The sequence below is a fragment of the Saccostrea echinata genome, unplaced genomic scaffold (assembly GCF_033153115.1).
Source record: "Saccostrea echinata isolate AGI-Se365-2 ecotype Australia unplaced genomic scaffold, CSIRO_AGI_Sech_v1 ptg000001l, whole genome shotgun sequence".
NCBI lineage: Eukaryota > Metazoa > Mollusca > Bivalvia > Ostreida > Ostreidae > Saccostrea > Saccostrea echinata.
In genome coordinates this window covers 37,870,530-37,889,007 of record NW_026889750.1, presented here as the reverse complement: position 1 = coordinate 37,889,007, position 18,478 = coordinate 37,870,530, and the positions used below count along the sequence as shown (strand labels likewise).

General features: G+C 32.2%; 2 protein-coding genes across 2 annotated transcripts in view; one reads left to right on the top strand and one right to left on the bottom strand.

Moving 5' to 3' along the window:
* LOC133191131 (RNA cytidine acetyltransferase-like) overlaps positions 1-18,478 on the top strand; it is a 298,447-nt gene that overhangs the window by 221,344 nt on the left and 58,625 nt on the right. The window lies entirely within an intron of this gene.
* Positions 557-12,224, bottom strand: LOC133179048 (methylthioribulose-1-phosphate dehydratase-like). Its single transcript, XM_061313746.1, has 8 exons — positions 12,151-12,224; positions 11,946-12,040; positions 9,729-9,777; positions 9,401-9,518; positions 7,057-7,179; positions 6,764-6,837; positions 3,781-3,887; positions 557-1,610 (listed from the first exon to the last, which is right to left on the bottom strand). The coding sequence occupies exons 1-8, from the start codon at positions 12,169-12,171 to the stop codon at positions 1,505-1,507; spliced, it is 693 nt and encodes a 230-aa protein (XP_061169730.1). The 5' UTR covers positions 12,172-12,224; the 3' UTR covers positions 557-1,504.

Sequence of the window (18,478 nt, the reverse complement as noted above, 5' to 3'; positions counted from 1 at the left end):
AGTAAAACATGGACTTTGCCATTATAATCATAAGGGAGGCGGGGGTATCATTTAGTGAGCTCAGTGCTCACATTACCTCTAGTTTTAGCTTGTTCCCCATTAATCTCAGTACTCCTCATAGCAATTATGGGCTTAAAGCAATATGAGCTGCAACTTTGATGTTGGAAATTTTTGTTGCAATATTGTAATTAACTATTTCAATGACAGAAAAAAGAAACTTTATAAACTTTTATTTTTTACATTTGCGATGGAAGAACTAATTTCAAGCTTTAACTGAAGCAAAATTGCATTATTGTACAATATTGATTTCTTATATAATACTATTAATACATTCCATTGTACAGAAATTTTTCTTCTGAAACAATTTAATACTTTATTTTGGTCTAATAAAGATTTAAGTTACATACAGATTTATCATAAAATCACATTTTAACAGCAAAATAAAATTCTCAAAAATGCAGCTCATATTGCTTTAAGATAAAAGGTTTCCACATTAATAAAGATGCATACCTTTGGGTAATGTATGCTGGCAGTAAACATAATAAATCATTCAGAATCAGAAACATTCTTTTTTTTATGAATGAATTAAAATATTCAACAAATAATGACCAAAACATAAATGTCCAAGAAGTCCCTGATGAGACTGAAAATCAACTGGTTTGGACTTGACAAGTAGGAACTAAAACACAACATGACTTATAACATTTCTTTTTGAAATTGAAAAGAAAGTGCACTGTAATATTTTTTTTCATTTAATTTCTATAGAACAGACCTGCAAAAATGATTTTGAAGCTTTTCATTTTAGATTTATAGTACTGAAACAGCAGCAATACTGTTTACTGGAACTGAAAAAATGATATTAAAAGATATTTATTATTTAAGCATCTTGATGCACTGTACATTACAAACCTATAGGTCCAATTCATATTTTAAAAAATCTTGAAGGATTACATACATGTATCTTTACTTCATCCTTTTTTGCATCATACTTTATTACAATCAACAAATTTTGTAGAAGTGGTTACACTTTTTTAGGGAATGTATACTTAAGTAGTCTGCATGTTATATAAAACAAAATTTTATGAAACCTGATAAAATTAGATAAAAACTGTAGAATAAGGCTTTTTGCATTTTGAAATACAGTCAAACCTTGTTATTTCTCAGTGGGACCGAGAAAAAAACTTCGAGATAACAAAGGGGTCAAGATATTGAGGTCAAAAAACATTAAAAAAAAAACATGGTTGGAACTTCCATCTCATTTCCACATATTCATGTTATTCTAGATACCTACATCTGATATACCACAGTTCAACTTTATATGTATTTTAACTGTTAACAGACAAAGCAGATTCTCGTACAGTCAGATGACAGATGCTTAGCCAATGCATAACCTCCCTTGGACTAATACAAGTAATAAAAGAAATATAACATTCCTAGTCATGGATATAATCATTGTAAATTGGTAAAACTAATCAGAGAACTCTAGAATTCCAAGTCAGCTATATTATTGTAAGTAAGCTCCTTTTGGGGGGACTGGGACTTCTGTGGGGTCCAGCCCCACAGACTTCATCTGTACAGCAATGTCAAAGAGGTAGTCATAACACTCACACCTGAAAAGAAACAAAATATATTACAGAACTATGAAATTCCTGTATACTTTTAATATTTTTGAAAGTATTAGAATCCTACACATTTAATCTATCACTTGTCCCTCTCAAGTGAAATCTCTCATTTTCTTTCTTTTTCCATTTAAATATCTTACAAGAGGTCCATGGGCCACATCACTAACCTGAGCACTTTGGCTAGAAAAAAAAGAAATCAGTTATCATTGAAAAGTTTAAATATATAAGTGGTCCCAAACTACCCCCAGGGGGTCACAATTTCAACAAAATACACTGACTGAGGATGCTTCCATATTTCTTTCACTAATCAGGGCTTTAGAAGATTTTTAAAGATTTTTCCTATATATTTTTATGCAAAATTTTGATCTCCTATTGTGATCCCACCCTAGCATTGGGGGGTCATGATTTGAACTTATGATGCTTCCAATAAATATGACTAATCATGTCTTTGCTGTTCTTTAGGAGAAGATTTTAATAGATGTTTCTTATATATTTCTAATATATAAATGTGATCCCCTGTTGTTGTCCTGCCTTACTCCAAGGGATGTGACTTGAACAAACTTATATCTACACTACCTGAGGATGCCTCTGTATTAATATAACTTATCTTGGTTTTGCTGTTCTTGAGAAGGACACTTTTGCATATATTTCCTATCTAAATGTATTTCTATGCATAACTTTGATCCCCTGTTGTGGCCAAACCCTACTCCCAGGGGCCATGACTTCAACAAACTTGAATCTACACTATCAAGGATGCTACTATATTTATATGACTTATGGCTTTGCTTTTCTTAAGAAGATTTTTAAAGATATTTCCTTTATATTTCTAATGTATAAATTTGATCCCCTATTGTAGCCCTGCTATAACCTCAGGGATCATGATTTGAACAAACTTGAATCTACACAACCCAAGGATGCTTCTGTATTTATACTGTAAACATACTTTTCTCTGCGTGGGATTAATTTCGGCTATGTACACAGTCACAATTGTTCCACGTAAATTGGTCACAGCATACTAAAGATTCATTAAAGACATATCACGACAATCCTAGATATCCGCGAAATTTTATACTTGCGGACTGAATAGGAATTGTGATTCTGTGGAATTATGCCCCTGGGCACATGTATGAATAATCATGACTTGATTTGCATAAACTTGAATCTATACTTCCTAACAATGCTTCTGTATTAATATGACTAATCATAACTTTGCTGTTCTTGAGTAGAAGATTTTTAATAATATATTTTCTATATTATATTGCCATGTATAAATTTGATCTCCTGTTGTGGCCCTGCCCTAACCCCAAGGTCATGATTTGAACAAACATGAATCTACTCAACCTGAGGATGCTTCTATATTAATATGACAAATCATAGTTTTCTTTTCTTGAGAACAATTTTTTAAAGATTTTCCCTATACTGTAAACCAACTTTTATTCTCGACGACTTTATTTCGCGATTTACCGAGGGTAAACTAGTTCGCGACGATTAATTTTCGCGATCAAGCCTTTTTTTTGATCTGTTGTAAATAGAAAGAGAGACTTTAAGGACCGGATCGCGGCGAGAAATATTCGCGATGGCGAGGCTCTAGCGAACCTCGCGAAAATTTCTCGCACGCGAATAAAAGTTGGTTTACAGTATATTCCTATACATGACATTGATCCCCTGTTCTGATCCCACCCTAGCCCCAGAGGGTCATGATTTCACAAACTTGAATCTACACTATGTAATGAAGCTTTCACATAAGATTCATCTTTTCTGGTACGGTGGTTGTTGAGAAGAAGCTTATATTTACAATAAGCCATTAAATTTTCACTAATTCTGTACTTTCTCTCCATGAAGGAGGGCATGCCCTTCATTTGAACAAACTTAAATCCCTTTCACCCAAGGATGCTTTGTGGAAAGTTTGGTTGAAATTGGTCTAGTAGTTCTTGAGAAGAAGTTGAAGATGTGAAATGTTTACATATGATACACGACAGACTGAAGCCAGACATCCTTCAATTAGAAAAGCTCACTTTAGCCGAAGGCTCAGGTGAGCTAAATATGATAAAATAACAGACTTTCTGTTTAACCTATTCAAAATATCTGTACTTGCTTTAATTTCATTCATGTATATCAATCATAATGTCAAGATATCATTTTTATGTTACAAACTTACATTGTTTTCGCCTTCTGCCATGACTCTCCCCAGACATAAACACCATGGCGACGAACTAGAACAGCACTGGATTCTGGGTAATCTTTCATAGCACACGACATTCTTTCCTAAAAATCAAAGAAATAATTCAGATGTGAAATTAATCAGAAATACACTATCTTTCACCTAAGACCCCCTAACAAAAATTTACTTTAGTAAAAACTTTGATACTTTGATTTACCGGTACTATGAAACTTTACTCTGGAACTTTTTTTTTTTTGAGATTTCAAAGCTTAAATTCGATAACTATGATGTAAATTTTGAAATAATATGTGAATTTCCATTTAATATAAAAACTATACATGTATGAATTGGAGAACATTAAATATAACAATCTGAAATCCACAGTAAAAAGACTTTAATTTATTATTAATAGTAAAACCTTTGATACTATATATAGTAATTAAACTATAATTATAACTAGTTAACTATAGTAAACTATAATTAACTATAGTATTTTTTTGTTAGGGACTGCCAACATTATGTTTTAAGGATAATTTTTTTTCTCCAAAAAAACTGTCAGTTTTCATCATATTTCAATGTGTATGGCTCCCTAAAAAAGCAATGTTCTACCAGAGCATTATGGCATTACATAACAATGGACAGGATTTCATTCTAATGCATCACTGGTGATAACAGTCATTATATAGAATAAAGGATAATTAATTATTGACTTGCAAGTTACAAAAGATCATATATAAGCCCCCTGAATCTTCTTAACTTAACCTTCCTTATGGTAAACATGGAAGAAAATTAATAAACAACATACAACATAAAACAATAAACAAAATTTTATCATTTATCAAATAACTTGAAACCAGATAAGACCAACTTTCAAAATATATTTATAGAAATATCAAAAACAATCAATCAGGTTTTTTTTTTGGGGGGGGGGGGGTGTTGGTTTTTTTTTTTAATAAAAAATAAAATATAGACTACAATGTTTTTTAATTAACAGTTATTTTTACCAACATGTACTTTGCTCAAATTTTTGTTTTTATCTTAGCATCATACCAACAACTTAAAGAGAAACCATGACAGAAAAAGGGGAAAACTGACAAAAGTAAATTTTTTGGATGACACATGCAAATTTTGTTCAATTCTTGAAGATATTAGGTTTCAGAAAAGTACAGGTTTCAGAACCTAAAAAAAATCTACTCTTTTGGAGAAAAATAAAAGTAAAAATAATTTTTGTTTGCCCCAACACGAAAATATTGCTTCACTTCTTCCTCTTTATTGTATGCATGAGCAGAAAAGTTGAAGAATTTACCATGGTGTCAATTCCATAGATATAAATATCGGATGACCGAGGATTTTGATACAATCTTCAATAAAGATGATCAGAGCTTATTCCTCACTTCTGCTTGCTCCAATTCAATGTTGTTTACAAGTTTCTTGCAAAAAATAAAAGTCGCTTGACCTTGACATTGTTGACATTGACGATAACAACTCACATTTTGCAGTTCTTTTCTTGCTTTACAGCTAGTGCAGTTGAGTTGTCAAAACTTTGCTTTATATATTATTCATACTTCACATAAATTTTTTGTTTTATGATACAATTATCTTAAATGAAACACATAATTTTGACTCATTATGTAACTTTAAGCTATATCTTGTTCAAAAGTCATCTTTAACTTAAGGATACACCAAAGGTTTCCAAATGCCAGAATTTAATTGGCATGTAATTCTTTCATTATCAAAGATAACATAATAAAAGTATATATCATTTGAAAGCTTGTTAAATTTACTATTTAATTATCCTAATTTAAACTTTAATTAATAACTTATTCAAAAATTATTTAAATATTAATGTAAATTTTAGTGCTTAAATATTTTATAAATCAACTTTTTTGTATTTAACCCCTCAAAGTGGTCATTTTACCTCAAGGTAGACTAAAGATTGAACTTAAAAACCGTATCTCAGATTTTTGATAAATCTTCTAATTCAAAAGTTACAGCCATTTGTCCTTCAATGTTACCAATTTATTAGCCTAATTTAACATTTCCCTCAATAATTCCAAAACTAAGCTAGATATCAAAAATCTGAGATACGGTTTTGTGAACACACATTTGAGAAGCAACCCATCCAATTTTCAGAGAAATTGGTCCATAAATAAGGGAGCTGAATCCTTTGAAATAATACCACAAACTGTCTGATCTTACTTTACAGCAGAGGGCAAAAACCCATTACACAACAAAATCTGCCAAAGCTAGGAATATATGACACCTTGGAGATTCAGCTTTGGATACCTGCCACTTAGCCATATTTCCTATGCATATTCACAAGAATGGGAGGTTCTTTTCTGTATTTAGATGCTTTTAATTAAGTAAAATAGGTTCAATTCTGAATCAGAAAGATTTCCCGGCAAAATGGCAAGAGCTAAGCTCCACCTCCTATTTTATGGTCATCAGTGATCTGTTAGATCTCTTTCTCTAAATCTAGAGTCCCTGTAGTTTAATTACTGATAACCTCTGTGTGGCTAGTGAAGAATTCCCCAAGTGGTCACAGTGATTTATTGCGTCTTTCATGAGCAGGCAGTCACAGATCAAATCAGAAGCTTCAATAACGGAACATTCACATGTGGTAGTGTTTATGTTTCATTATTGTTCAATAATTAGAAAACCATTTCATAATTACCAAGAATTTTACATGCATTATAAAGCAGTGATTAACTTCTTTTTCTTGGCCAAAAATCTCAAAATTGTTGAAAATCTTGAAAAAAGCCTTTGGTGTATCCTTAAGTAAGGTCTAAGGAGAAGTTTCTCATACTGTCAATCCCTGTATCAAGACAAAACTTTTTTATATGACATTGATTCTGGGTCATGATGCATCCTCAGACCATACAAGTAAACATTCTTAAATACAATGTAAAGTTCTATTCTGAACAAGAAAGCTTATGGAAGCTTTGCTGTGTACTGAATGAAAATTATTACAGTGTAATACCTTTAAATCTTTTTCCAAAGGTGTATTTTCTATTATAGGAACCACCAATTCTTCATCATATGTGTAATACTGACCTAAACAAGTCACAAGTGAAAAAAGAATATTCAAATAAGTTAATCTTTCACAAGCAATCAATTCCTGGTACCAATCTTGTATGAGAAAATTTACTGTCATTTTATTAAACGGCATCTTATTATGTGCTCAATGGGTCAATTCTTCAATCAAACTGCTACTGTAACACTTCACAAAAATGAAAAAATATAAGAAAAGCTAAAATCAAATTTTGATTAAACCTGATTTGCACTTCTTGATGCCTTTTATCATTTCTTGGTGGGTGATTCTGAATTCTGTGCCTGGGTACAAAAGTGTTGCCATGACTGCTGCTTTTGAATGTGTGTGTATTACTGCTCCTGCATCTAAAAATAATTATTTTCCATGAAATATGTATTGATACTTTATTCTCAAACTTATAATAGTGTTCATTTTCAGAAAAAAAAACGTAATAGCTAACCACAGGTGCTTGTTTCATGTAGTATGGTAGTATACCACTATACAATAACACAGGCACTTGTTTCATACAGAATGTTAATTAGTTTACTACTATATAATAACACAGGTGCTAAGCTTGTTTCACATAGTATGCTAGTTTACTACAATACAATATAATACAGGCACTTGTTTCATATAGTATGGTAGTTTACTACTATACAATATAATACAGACACTTGTTTCATATAGTATGCTAGTTTACTCCTTTACAATAATGCAGGCACTTGTTTCATATAGTATGCTAATTCACTACTATACAATAATGCAGGCACTTGTTTCATATAGTATGCTAATTTACATGCACTACTATACAATAATGCAGGCACTTGTTTCATATAGTATGCTAATTTACTACTATACAATAACACGGCCACTTTTTTCATACAGTATGCTAGTTTACTACTGTAACAGTATTATTCAATAATACAGGCACTTGTTTCATACATACAACTAATATACAATAAGACATGCACTTGTTTCATATGATATGCTAGTTTACTACTATATACAAAACACACGTGTTTGTTTCATACAGTATGTTAGTTTACTACATGTACTATACAATGACACAGGCACTTGTTTCATACAGTATGCTATTACTACCTTAAAGTAACACAGGTGCTTGTTTCATGGTATCAGGGATTAATCTAGGTTTTGGGGGAAACTACTCTTTCTGAAGAAATTGTGAAAAGCATTCGGGGGTCTGAGGGCTGCACCAGGGTGCAGGGCAGAGCCCTGAAATTGAATTTCAGCATTTTTATGACCATTTAGAGTGCATAAAATAGCAAAGTAAAACCATAGATGGATTTCAGATATACACCTGTTGAAAATTTTTACTTTAACATGTTTAAATTTCCAGTTTTTAAGAAGGAAAAAAAATTATTTGAGCTTTTTATTTTAAGGGGCATTTTTAACTCATCAAAAGGAGAAAAAAGGATATTCAGGGGAAATTTTCTCTTGGGGAAAAATACCGAATATCGATAGTAAATATGCTCTACATTAATCCCTGAGTATGCTTGTTAACTACTATAAAATAACACAGACACTTGTTTCATACAGTTTGTTAGTTTACTACTATTAATAAAAAAAAAAAATCAGGCAATTGTTTCATACAGTTTGTTAGTTTACTATAATACAATAACACATTCGAGCGCTTTTTCATACAGTTTGTTAGTTTACTACAATATGAATACAACAACACAAGTGCTTTTTATACAGTTTGTTAGTTTACTGCTAAAGCTTAACACAGGGGCTTGTTTCATACAGTATTTGCTAGTTTACTAATATTCAATAACACTGTCACAGTTTATTACTACATAACACTATATATAGTGGGTCAGTACAGAATTATTATCTGGTTGTGGTTCATAAATAATTTTATGTTTAAAAAAAATGGTAATTTGGCCTAAAAAAAAAAATTATATTTTTTCCTGTTCCCAAAAAATCAAGAGTCTGTAGGTCTGGATTTTTTTTTTGCCAATGAATGGGGTCAAACATCCTGGACTGAATTGACTTGGTGTGATATTTACAGCAGACACCCAACATGGCTTTCTAGCGGCAGAAAACAAAATTCAAAAAGTTGTGGGGAAAAGAGCTTGATGTTATAATAATGATTACTCTTTTTATTAAAGGTAAATGTTGACTAGGTTGACATATTTTATATCTCAAATAAAGCTACAATTAAAAAAAAATGTATAAATTGAATCAGCTGATTTGGCAAATAAAAAAAAATCACCCGGAGTCAATTTGAATAAGTCGGGTTAGAGGAAACAAACTTGATTTTTGTTTAGGCTTCATCTTGTTTCTGTGACCTTTAAAGCCTTTGTTTGATTCTTATTTTCTAAATGAATGTAATAGAAAAAGAGAGATAAAAAAAGGCTGCTTTAATCAGTGTTAAAGTTTCAAAAAAGCAAAAGACAAATTGCCGGAAAAATACGGATACGAGACAATCGAGGTCAAAAATCACCACTCGCTAAAAATTTCGAGTGTCTACTAATTTTACTCACATTTCTAGAAATCAACTCACATTTTGCGAGTATTTCCCGCTAATTTTGATCCCTGGTTATATGATTATATTTCAATGTTTACCTCTCATTTTGTACGAGCACATGAACAAAGGTGTACACTGACTCTTCTTTAACTTTTTAGCGGGCGGAGGGGCACTTATGTCTTCATCATCAATTGTTTGTACAAACATGTCTTCTGGCTGCAAATCAAAATATTGAAAGCATGTATTCAAAAACAAAATTGACTCTGCAGCTATTACCTGGTATTTGAATTTCTAAAAAATCAATTTTATTGTCTTGCTTTAATATATCCTAAATTGAATTTTAACAATTTCAGTGTAACAGTATATTGTGAAAAGAGTAATGTTATGTATTGATTTCATAAAACATTTTCATAAATCACCAAATACCTGTGTTCTCTCTTTCTGGACACCTGAAGGAGCTATGTAAATTTCCTTTCTACAACAGTAAAAAAAATATTAACACTTCATTACAGGGCTCTAATTGGCAACTAATTTAGTCACCATGGTGCCTAAAATTTTTGACTGGCGCCTAAAAATTTTTCATAAGTTGCCAAATTGGCGACTTGGCAATCGTCGAATTCTGGAAATTTTAATATTTAACAATTTTTATGAAAAAGCGAAGATTTAAAAGAAGAGGGAATTATTTTTAACAATGGACATATCATGTTTTCTTAATCACACCATGGGTACCTATATTGATTGCTATTAATTTTTAAAGTTGGCGCCTTAAAGAAAAAAATGTCTGGCGACTAAAAATTTGCATTGGCGACTATTTTTTTTTTGATAAGGCGCCAGCTGCCGTCTAAATTTTAGAGGCCTGCATTACTGAACTAAAGTATAGGTCTTCACAATTCATTAACTCACAATTGTTGCTAAAACACATAGGACACATGAAACTCTTTTACTGTATATAATTATATGTATTTTAATTTATTGTATTTAAATTTTTGTGAAGCAGATAGCTCAGTGGTCATAGGTGTATGGCCATTAATAGCTAATAGTCCACCCAGCTGCAATGGATACCAGCTTACACTGGGGGGGGGGGGGGGCTGCAATGCACTGCACCAGAGAAACTGGGTATAAGCAATGGCCTTAAGGCTAGGAAAAGGATTTAACTTTAATCTAAATTTTGAATTATACTGGCAGGTAATTAAGAGAATCTAACTCTGTCTGGGGACAAGGCCTCACCACAGTTGGAACCTTTCCTCAACAGCTGCAATGTAGCACAACAAACCAGATCACTGAGAAACAATTTTGAAGAATACAAAAGGAATTGCACTGATAAAAACCATCAAATTAAATGAAAACTTTTTTGAGCTTGTACATGTATCGCAAAACCCCCTAAAGCCATCACTACCCTAACTCCGTCACTTTCGGGAAATTCGGCGCTGTTTGTAAATGAATGCCATTGTAACGTCATTTTTTACATGCTGAAAATGTACAATCAAATGCTGAGAAATTATTACAGTCAAATTCAAGAATGCATCAAAAATAAATAACAATTACATGTGATCTATTTTATATATCATATTTTATGTGAAATTAGTAAGCACTTTTTCCTGTATGCTATTCCATCGATACCTCCGACAAGTGCATCAATGTGCTCATTTTTACATGTCAGTCATTTTTATGAAGGTTTTTGCCAAAGGATTAATATGACAAACCATATTGAATACGACTAAAAATATTTTATTTTTCATCTCAATCTGCTCTAATACGCCACACGTTGGAGATAATGTAGCATGACGTTATTTTTTCTGTCGTTGATTCTTTATCTAAAATACAATTTAATACTATTTTAAATCTTCAAAACTAATTATCTATGTTTACAAGTTTAAGATGAAGGGAGAAAAAACTTAACTGGAAAAAAAATTTCTAATTAATATGTTGACATATTGTAGAGGGCCCTGGAGATAGAGTTAGGGTACACTGGACGTAATGTTCAAGGACGTGATACGCGTTCTATTTATAGTAGTTTTGTATAAGTTCTATAACTGATTTTTTTAAAATAGGTCTGAAAACAATGTTTAAGTTCATTAATAAGTGTGGCAAACAAGAAACAAAGCAAAATAATTCAGAGAGTAACCTGGCATGTTTTCTGCTCATGGTGACGGAGTTTGGGTAGAAGAGGATATGTGCCTTCAACCCTAAAAGATAATCCATATAGAGAAAATAATCAACACATTTTCTCTTAGATTTTTTTCTTTGCTTCAAATTTACATGCCATATTGACATTTGGAACTCTCTGGATTGTTCACAGTATATATGTAGATTACAATCATTTTCCCCCTGACTATTTTGCTACACTGCCTACATATGAAACAAATTTTATCATTAAACTGGGTCTGTACATCAATTGTATTTTAACATTATACATGTAGAACATTCTATCTAACTGGCAGGGATCAGTATCTTTATCATACAAAGAGTATTTGCTGTTTGACCAATATCCCATGAAATCTACTGACCACAAGCACATTAGCACATAGCACTTCATGACGTAAGACAAGAATTCCAGTCGGCAAGCGGGATTTTGAAGCTGTTTGTGGAGATAACTATGGATTTCAAAAATTTATTACAGAAACAAGCGCCTGTGCTACTGACCCATCTTTGATGCTGATCCCCCCTCCTGTACCAGTTACCCAACCTAAATCATAAAACTGCCGCAGAAGAGCTGGGATCAGATTTCGTGGATGTTCCTGTTGAAAAAATAACAGCTGCTAACGTGATTCTCACTCGAGATTCATAAATCAGGAATATGTTCATAATGTTGTAATAGAAAAGTAGCTTAATTTATGAAAGAAAGTACCTCAGGATACCGTTTATCCATGCTGATAAGTAGGCCTATCCTCTACGGACTGGGTATCTTTTATATCACTTTATGAAAAATGAAAGTAGAACGTGCTAAATTAAAAACTAAAAACGAAGTGATAAGATGGGAAGAATTATATCCGGATTCAATTACGTCAACCATCGCTGATCACTAATTACATTTTTAATGTTATAAGCAGCTTGTGTTGACCAGTCATTCACCTTTGTCTTTCTTTACTCACCAGAGACATAAAAATGCTAACTTTATGTCTCGGCTAAAGTTACTAAATGGGTAAACTTTAAGGAGGCTAGGGGGTCAACAAATTAACCACAAATTAACCACCAGATTTAACTTAATTTTTTAGATATGATATCTTAAGCTGTCAACTATCATTTGGCAAAGAAAAATTTCAAAAATTTTAGTTTTAAAAATTTGATCATTTTCTATATCTTCATATGGAGCTCTTCTTCTAAATGAGATCAATGATAGTCTAAAAATGGCCACAACCCCCCAGCCTCTTTAAGTCTAACGTTAGCTAGTTTCCCTCCCGTGAGTATTGATACCAATTTCTGGAAAGACAATATCAGGGACCTATATAGTATGTAGGTCCTTGACAATATATTAGTTTTGCCAAACATAATTTTGCAACCTAGATTAAATGAAAAATGTCAGTCAAAAAAAAAAAAAAAACTACCCGTAAGTCATATTGCAGAATCTGATCTATTTTTATTTGGCAAAATAAAGTACATGTATATCAAATGAAAGGACAGTTCAATGGACGAATACAAAACAATAGTAGAGACATACCTGTTTTGCTTGCAGAAATTATCGACCAAATTTATGTTGCAAATTAATAAAAGAATTTGTTGTACACGACCGATGTGTAGTTTAATTATAATAGTTTTTCCTAATTTAAATCAACACCAATTTTAATGCACACATGTTAGTAAGTGCACAAAGACAGAATGAACGAGAGATGTAACTGACACGTAATGATATTTTAAGAAAATAGATAGAATGATGTGCGATTAGAATGCTTTGTTCGATTTTAGTTTTTGCTATGTTGTATCCAGTATATGCAAAAAGATGTACAGAGAACGGTCTTTTATTTTTTTAGATGTAAATGCTGTGTACAGATGCAACCTTTAGGCAATTAAAATTCTATTATATTTAAAATTTAGATTTTTTTTAGCGAGATAAATTTCCGTGTTTGCATTTTGGCAAAGGAAATTGGCAAGTGAAAAAGAAATTCTTGCGAATAAAATGTCACAATTACAGTGAATATTATCTAATCCAGATTTGTGTATTCCGAAATCTTACTTATAATACGATGTTAACGTTTAGTTTCTTTTAGTAAATTCAATTGTTTTAAATGTTGTCTTATTCGGAATGTTGACGGTCTAACCCAGTGAAAAGAAGAAAAATGATCCCCGTAAAAAAATGACCGGTGTCATTTTTCGACGTTGAAAAAAAAACTCCCTTGCCGTAGAAAATGATTTTTTTTTGTAGAAAAAGAACATCAGGGGTTAGTTTTCTACACGTGCAACTTGAGATAGACCCCCGGTGAAAAGTGACCCCCCCCCCCCCCCCCCGCGCGATATTCAATTTCTCGGCACGGCCAGGTGTGTTATAGGACCGAAGACATCCAAAAATAAGAATTCAATGCTTAAATGAAGTTTATGTCTCCCAGTTGATTCGATATGCAAGAGCATGTTCTACGTACGAACAATTTCTAAAGAGAGGCAAGCTATTAACAAATAAGTGATGAAACAAGGATATCAACAGTTTCGTTTAAAGACAACATTTGGTGAATTCTATGGTGGATACAATGACCTTGTTTAAATATTCAATTTAGCGTTAAGCCGAATGTTGTTAGGCCATTATTTTCACACTGATTTGTTTACGGATTTTTACGTTTGATCATGACAAGAAGCACACAGCAGGACAGAGGGGTAGACAGAGGATGCTTATTCGTCAATGGCACATAATCTCACCTCTCATGTTTTTAGGTGCCCTTGTTTGCTTAGCTCCAAATCTATATTGTTTCAGTGCATTTTTGAACTTGACTACTGTTCTTTATCTTCATATTTCACCTATTGTGTTTTCAGAAAACAATAAAAATCGCACAATATACTACGCCACAGTGGCTATTGGTTAAAATGTTTTCTTAATCTTTCTTTATCATCCGTTTGGATTTTTACTGATCATAGACGATTATGGCCAACTAACAACTAAGTTATATGACAAATGGGATGACTTCCAAAACTGCTTTTCCATCACCAACTTGTTACATGTATTTATTTATTATTAAGTAATATTCCCTTATCGCCTGCATATGATGTTTAGTCTCCTAAGAAATAACTAAGAGCTAGTATCAATCTTTGCATGTTGAAACCATATTTCAAAAGAGGTGATTTAAAGATCCATTAAATACAATTTTGGTGTAGCATTCCTCTATAAATTTATAAAAATAGAAAAAAAATCCTGATAAAATTATGTACTGAAGTACAGTTTGATTGACTATGTAGTAACTATAAAACTATGAAATTATTTATTGTTATAAAGGTTTATGCTTTGAAATCTTGATTTAAAAATAAAAAGAATGTAAAAGATAAAGAAAACGAACAGCGATCGATCTATAAAAAAAAATCCATAAACAATACAAATAGAGGACACAAAACACGGACTCCTGGAAATTCCTGAGCTGGGATCAGGTGCCTAGGAGGAGTTAGCATCCCCAGTTGACCGGACATCACACCCGCCGTTAGCCCTTTGTATTGATCAGGTAGATGGAACTATCCGTAGTCAATTCAGTACAAAAACGAAGGCCTAAGAATTGGTATGAAAAAGTCAGCCAAAATACGACCCAGTGATAGGTTATATTCGTTAGCAAGGTCATTATAACGACCCTAAAATTTACGAAATGCTGACTTTAAAAGAGGATGTTGAAATTCCTGTAACATCAACTTATCATTGAGTAGCCTGCCTCGCTTTAACCAAAGTACTCAGAAGTACAGTGAGCCTGGCTCATTTACAGAGTAGCGAACAAAGCTTGTTTTACATGAAACATACATGTATATTGTAATAACAGATAAATAACAAGAAGTTCAGACACTGGAAGACTGTGAACACAAACGATAAAAAAAAATAATGATACTAAAAAGTGCTATATTTTTACACGTAAATTTAATTTGGCGGCTGTGGGGTCAACATCCTGCTTGAAAGGCTGACAAAAACCGGTAAGTGCTCTTTGGGCAATGAGCCTGGCTAAAAATTGATCGTAGTATAAGAGCAAGCGAATAATTTTTTGAGACATAAACACCATAAGCAGGTGATAGTCGAATATTGCTACATAAATAAGGAAAATTGACGATGGAAAAGCTAAAGTCATCTCGTTTGTCATACAATCAAGTTGTTAATTGGCCTTTATCGTCTAAAGTCAGTAAAACATATAAATATGAAACAGATGTGGCAGACTCAGTGGTGTCTTTTATTTCAAGTTCCCTAGGATAGATCGAGTCGGCATACGAATGAAAACAACTATTGTTAATTGATAAAACTTCATCAGTATATATGAATGTCGAATCGAAGGCCACAGCTAGTGTTTTCCTCTTCTCGTGTAGAAGTTTTTGAATAAATTTGCTTCACAGGAATATAGAAACAGGTCAGCTAATAAAGGAGCACAATTAGTGCCCATCAAAATTCCAACATTTTGTTGGAAAACTTCGTCTCCGGAGAATACATAAATGTTGTCAATGAGGAACTCCAGCATCCTTTTAATATCAACTTCAGAGTTCTTGTGTGTACAATCAGAGTGATTTTTAACGAAGTAATTTTGCTGATGACCGTCACAAGGAGTGAAAATTTCCGAGTTCCGTTTTTATTTAAGAAGCAGTTGTCTATGATATCAAAAAAAATAGTAAGTTTTGATGTTATAGACTTTTGGTGATTTTAAAGTTTTTAAAAGTTCTTTCAAGTTTTTTTAGGATCCACATCAGATTAATACCACTTCTAGAATAAGCTGTAGCACAGTACGTCTGAAGTTTCTCCTTTACATTGTAAGGAGTAAAGAAAAGGGCTTGGTAGAACATTTGCTGGACCCAGCAATGTATCTTTGTAAGGATTTTTATGATGTTTAGGAATCCAGTACAGGTGGGGTAGATCGAATTCACCCTGGTTGGCTGGTGTATTAAAAGTATTAAACACTGAAATATGATTTTGAACAATTTTTTTCTTTTGAAAGTGAACTGTGAGTATATGTAGAATTTCCAGACGTAAAATTAAAACTAAGTTCTTCCAAAATACAATTATAAAAACGAGCCTTACATAGAAAAGATATTGTTACCAGCCTTGTCTGCTGGAACCATAAGATATTTTTCGTATAGTCTCTCTAACTCTTTCATCACTTCCGGTTTGGTAAAAACGGAAGGGTAAATATGGTTCCCAGTTTTCTGTTTAATTACATTTACACTTTTAATTATGATATTTAGACTTAACATGCTTTGAAACTTTCATTAAAAAACTAGATAGAAATAAAAATTCATTAACAACATATTTAAATATTTAGCTCATTTAATATGATACATGTATATAAAAAATGACATGATAGATGGGCTTTTTTCCCATTTCCATACAGGTACATACAGGTAAACTCTATCTGTACCCATTGGAGGATCCCTAATTGAGTGTGCATGATAATTGGATGTTGGTTTTGGTGAGTAGACGTTCAGGGAACACAGCAGGAGAGGTAGTGTATAACCACACGGAGTTTACACAGCAATCACAAACTGACCAATTACCCCATCGATCCCAATCCGGTGGGCCCTCACTAATTACCTCCAAATCAGGTGAAATAATATATGTGAAAACGTTATAACTTAACAACATTCAGAGTTTTTGCTATATTATAAATGAAATTTTAAGGAAATTTAAACATACTAGTATTTTTTTCCGTCTTTTATATCTTTGTGGCAATATTATAATTCATAGCCAATAAAAATACTTTCATTACTACTTTTAAAAAAAAATGCTGTTAATAAATGCACACCATAAATATCTAATAAAACATGTCAAAAAAAGTCAAATAGACATTTGAAATATTTTAAAAAAGAAAATATTTTATGAATATTATAAATAAAATTTGTTAATATTTTTTTAAATTTATAGATAAGATATCCAAGAAATAAGTAAATTATAGAAAAATATCAACCAATTGTATTTTAAAAAGAAATTGAAAGGAAATTACGAAAATTAAGATATTTTAAAAATGTCAAGTTCTTGTCAAAAAAAAATCAATCTCGATCAAAATTAAACTCATCCCAACCAGAATGATAGAAAATAGAAATATGTAGCAATTTCACAGGAATTCTTGGTTTCTTGGGTGCATTTTTTTAACAAAAGAAGTAAACTTATCAACTTTAGATTTTCTCTGAAAAAAATACAGAAAAAAATCACAAATAATAATAAAGAGCTGATATCAATATTTACATGCTGAAACCATATTTCAAAATAGATGTCTTAAAGATCCCTTAAATAAAATTTGGTGAAGCATTCCACCTTAATTTAGAATACTTTGTTAAATCAAGGTAACACAGTACACTTTTCTTGTACACCTTAGAGGGCCTCTTAATTGAGTGTGATAATTAGACACATGTAATTGCTTTAGTGAGTAGACGTTCGGGGAATATACACATCAGAGAATTGGTTGTCTACGATCGATTGTAGATTTGTCAATTTTACGTCTTGAAATGCAGCTTAATTATACTCACAATGCACTTTCTAAGGATGTAATTCTTCAAAATCACAATTCAGTGTTTAATACTTTTAACATTCCTGTCAACCAAGGCAAGTTCGATCTACCCTACCTATACTGGATTCCTAAATTTCATAAAAGTCCTTACTAAGATGCTTTGAACGAAAATTTACAAAGAAAATTACTTTGTAAAAATCACTCTGATTCTACACAAAGTACTCTGAAGTTTATACTAAGAGGATGCTTGAGTTCCTCATTGACAACATTTATGTTGTACGAAGACCAGATCTTCTAACAAACCGTTGGAATTGCGATTGTGCTCCTTTATTAGCCGACTTGTTTTTATACCGGGTATTCATATGATGTAGAATTTATTAAAAACTTCTACATGAGAGGAAGAAAACACTTGCCGTGGCCTTCAACTCGACATTCAGATATATCGAGGAAGTTTTATCACTTCCATTCATATGTCGACTCGATATATCCCGGTGAACTCGAAATAAAAGACACCACAGACTCTGTCATATCTGTTTCATGTTTGGATGTTTTACTTACTAAAGACAATAAGGGCCA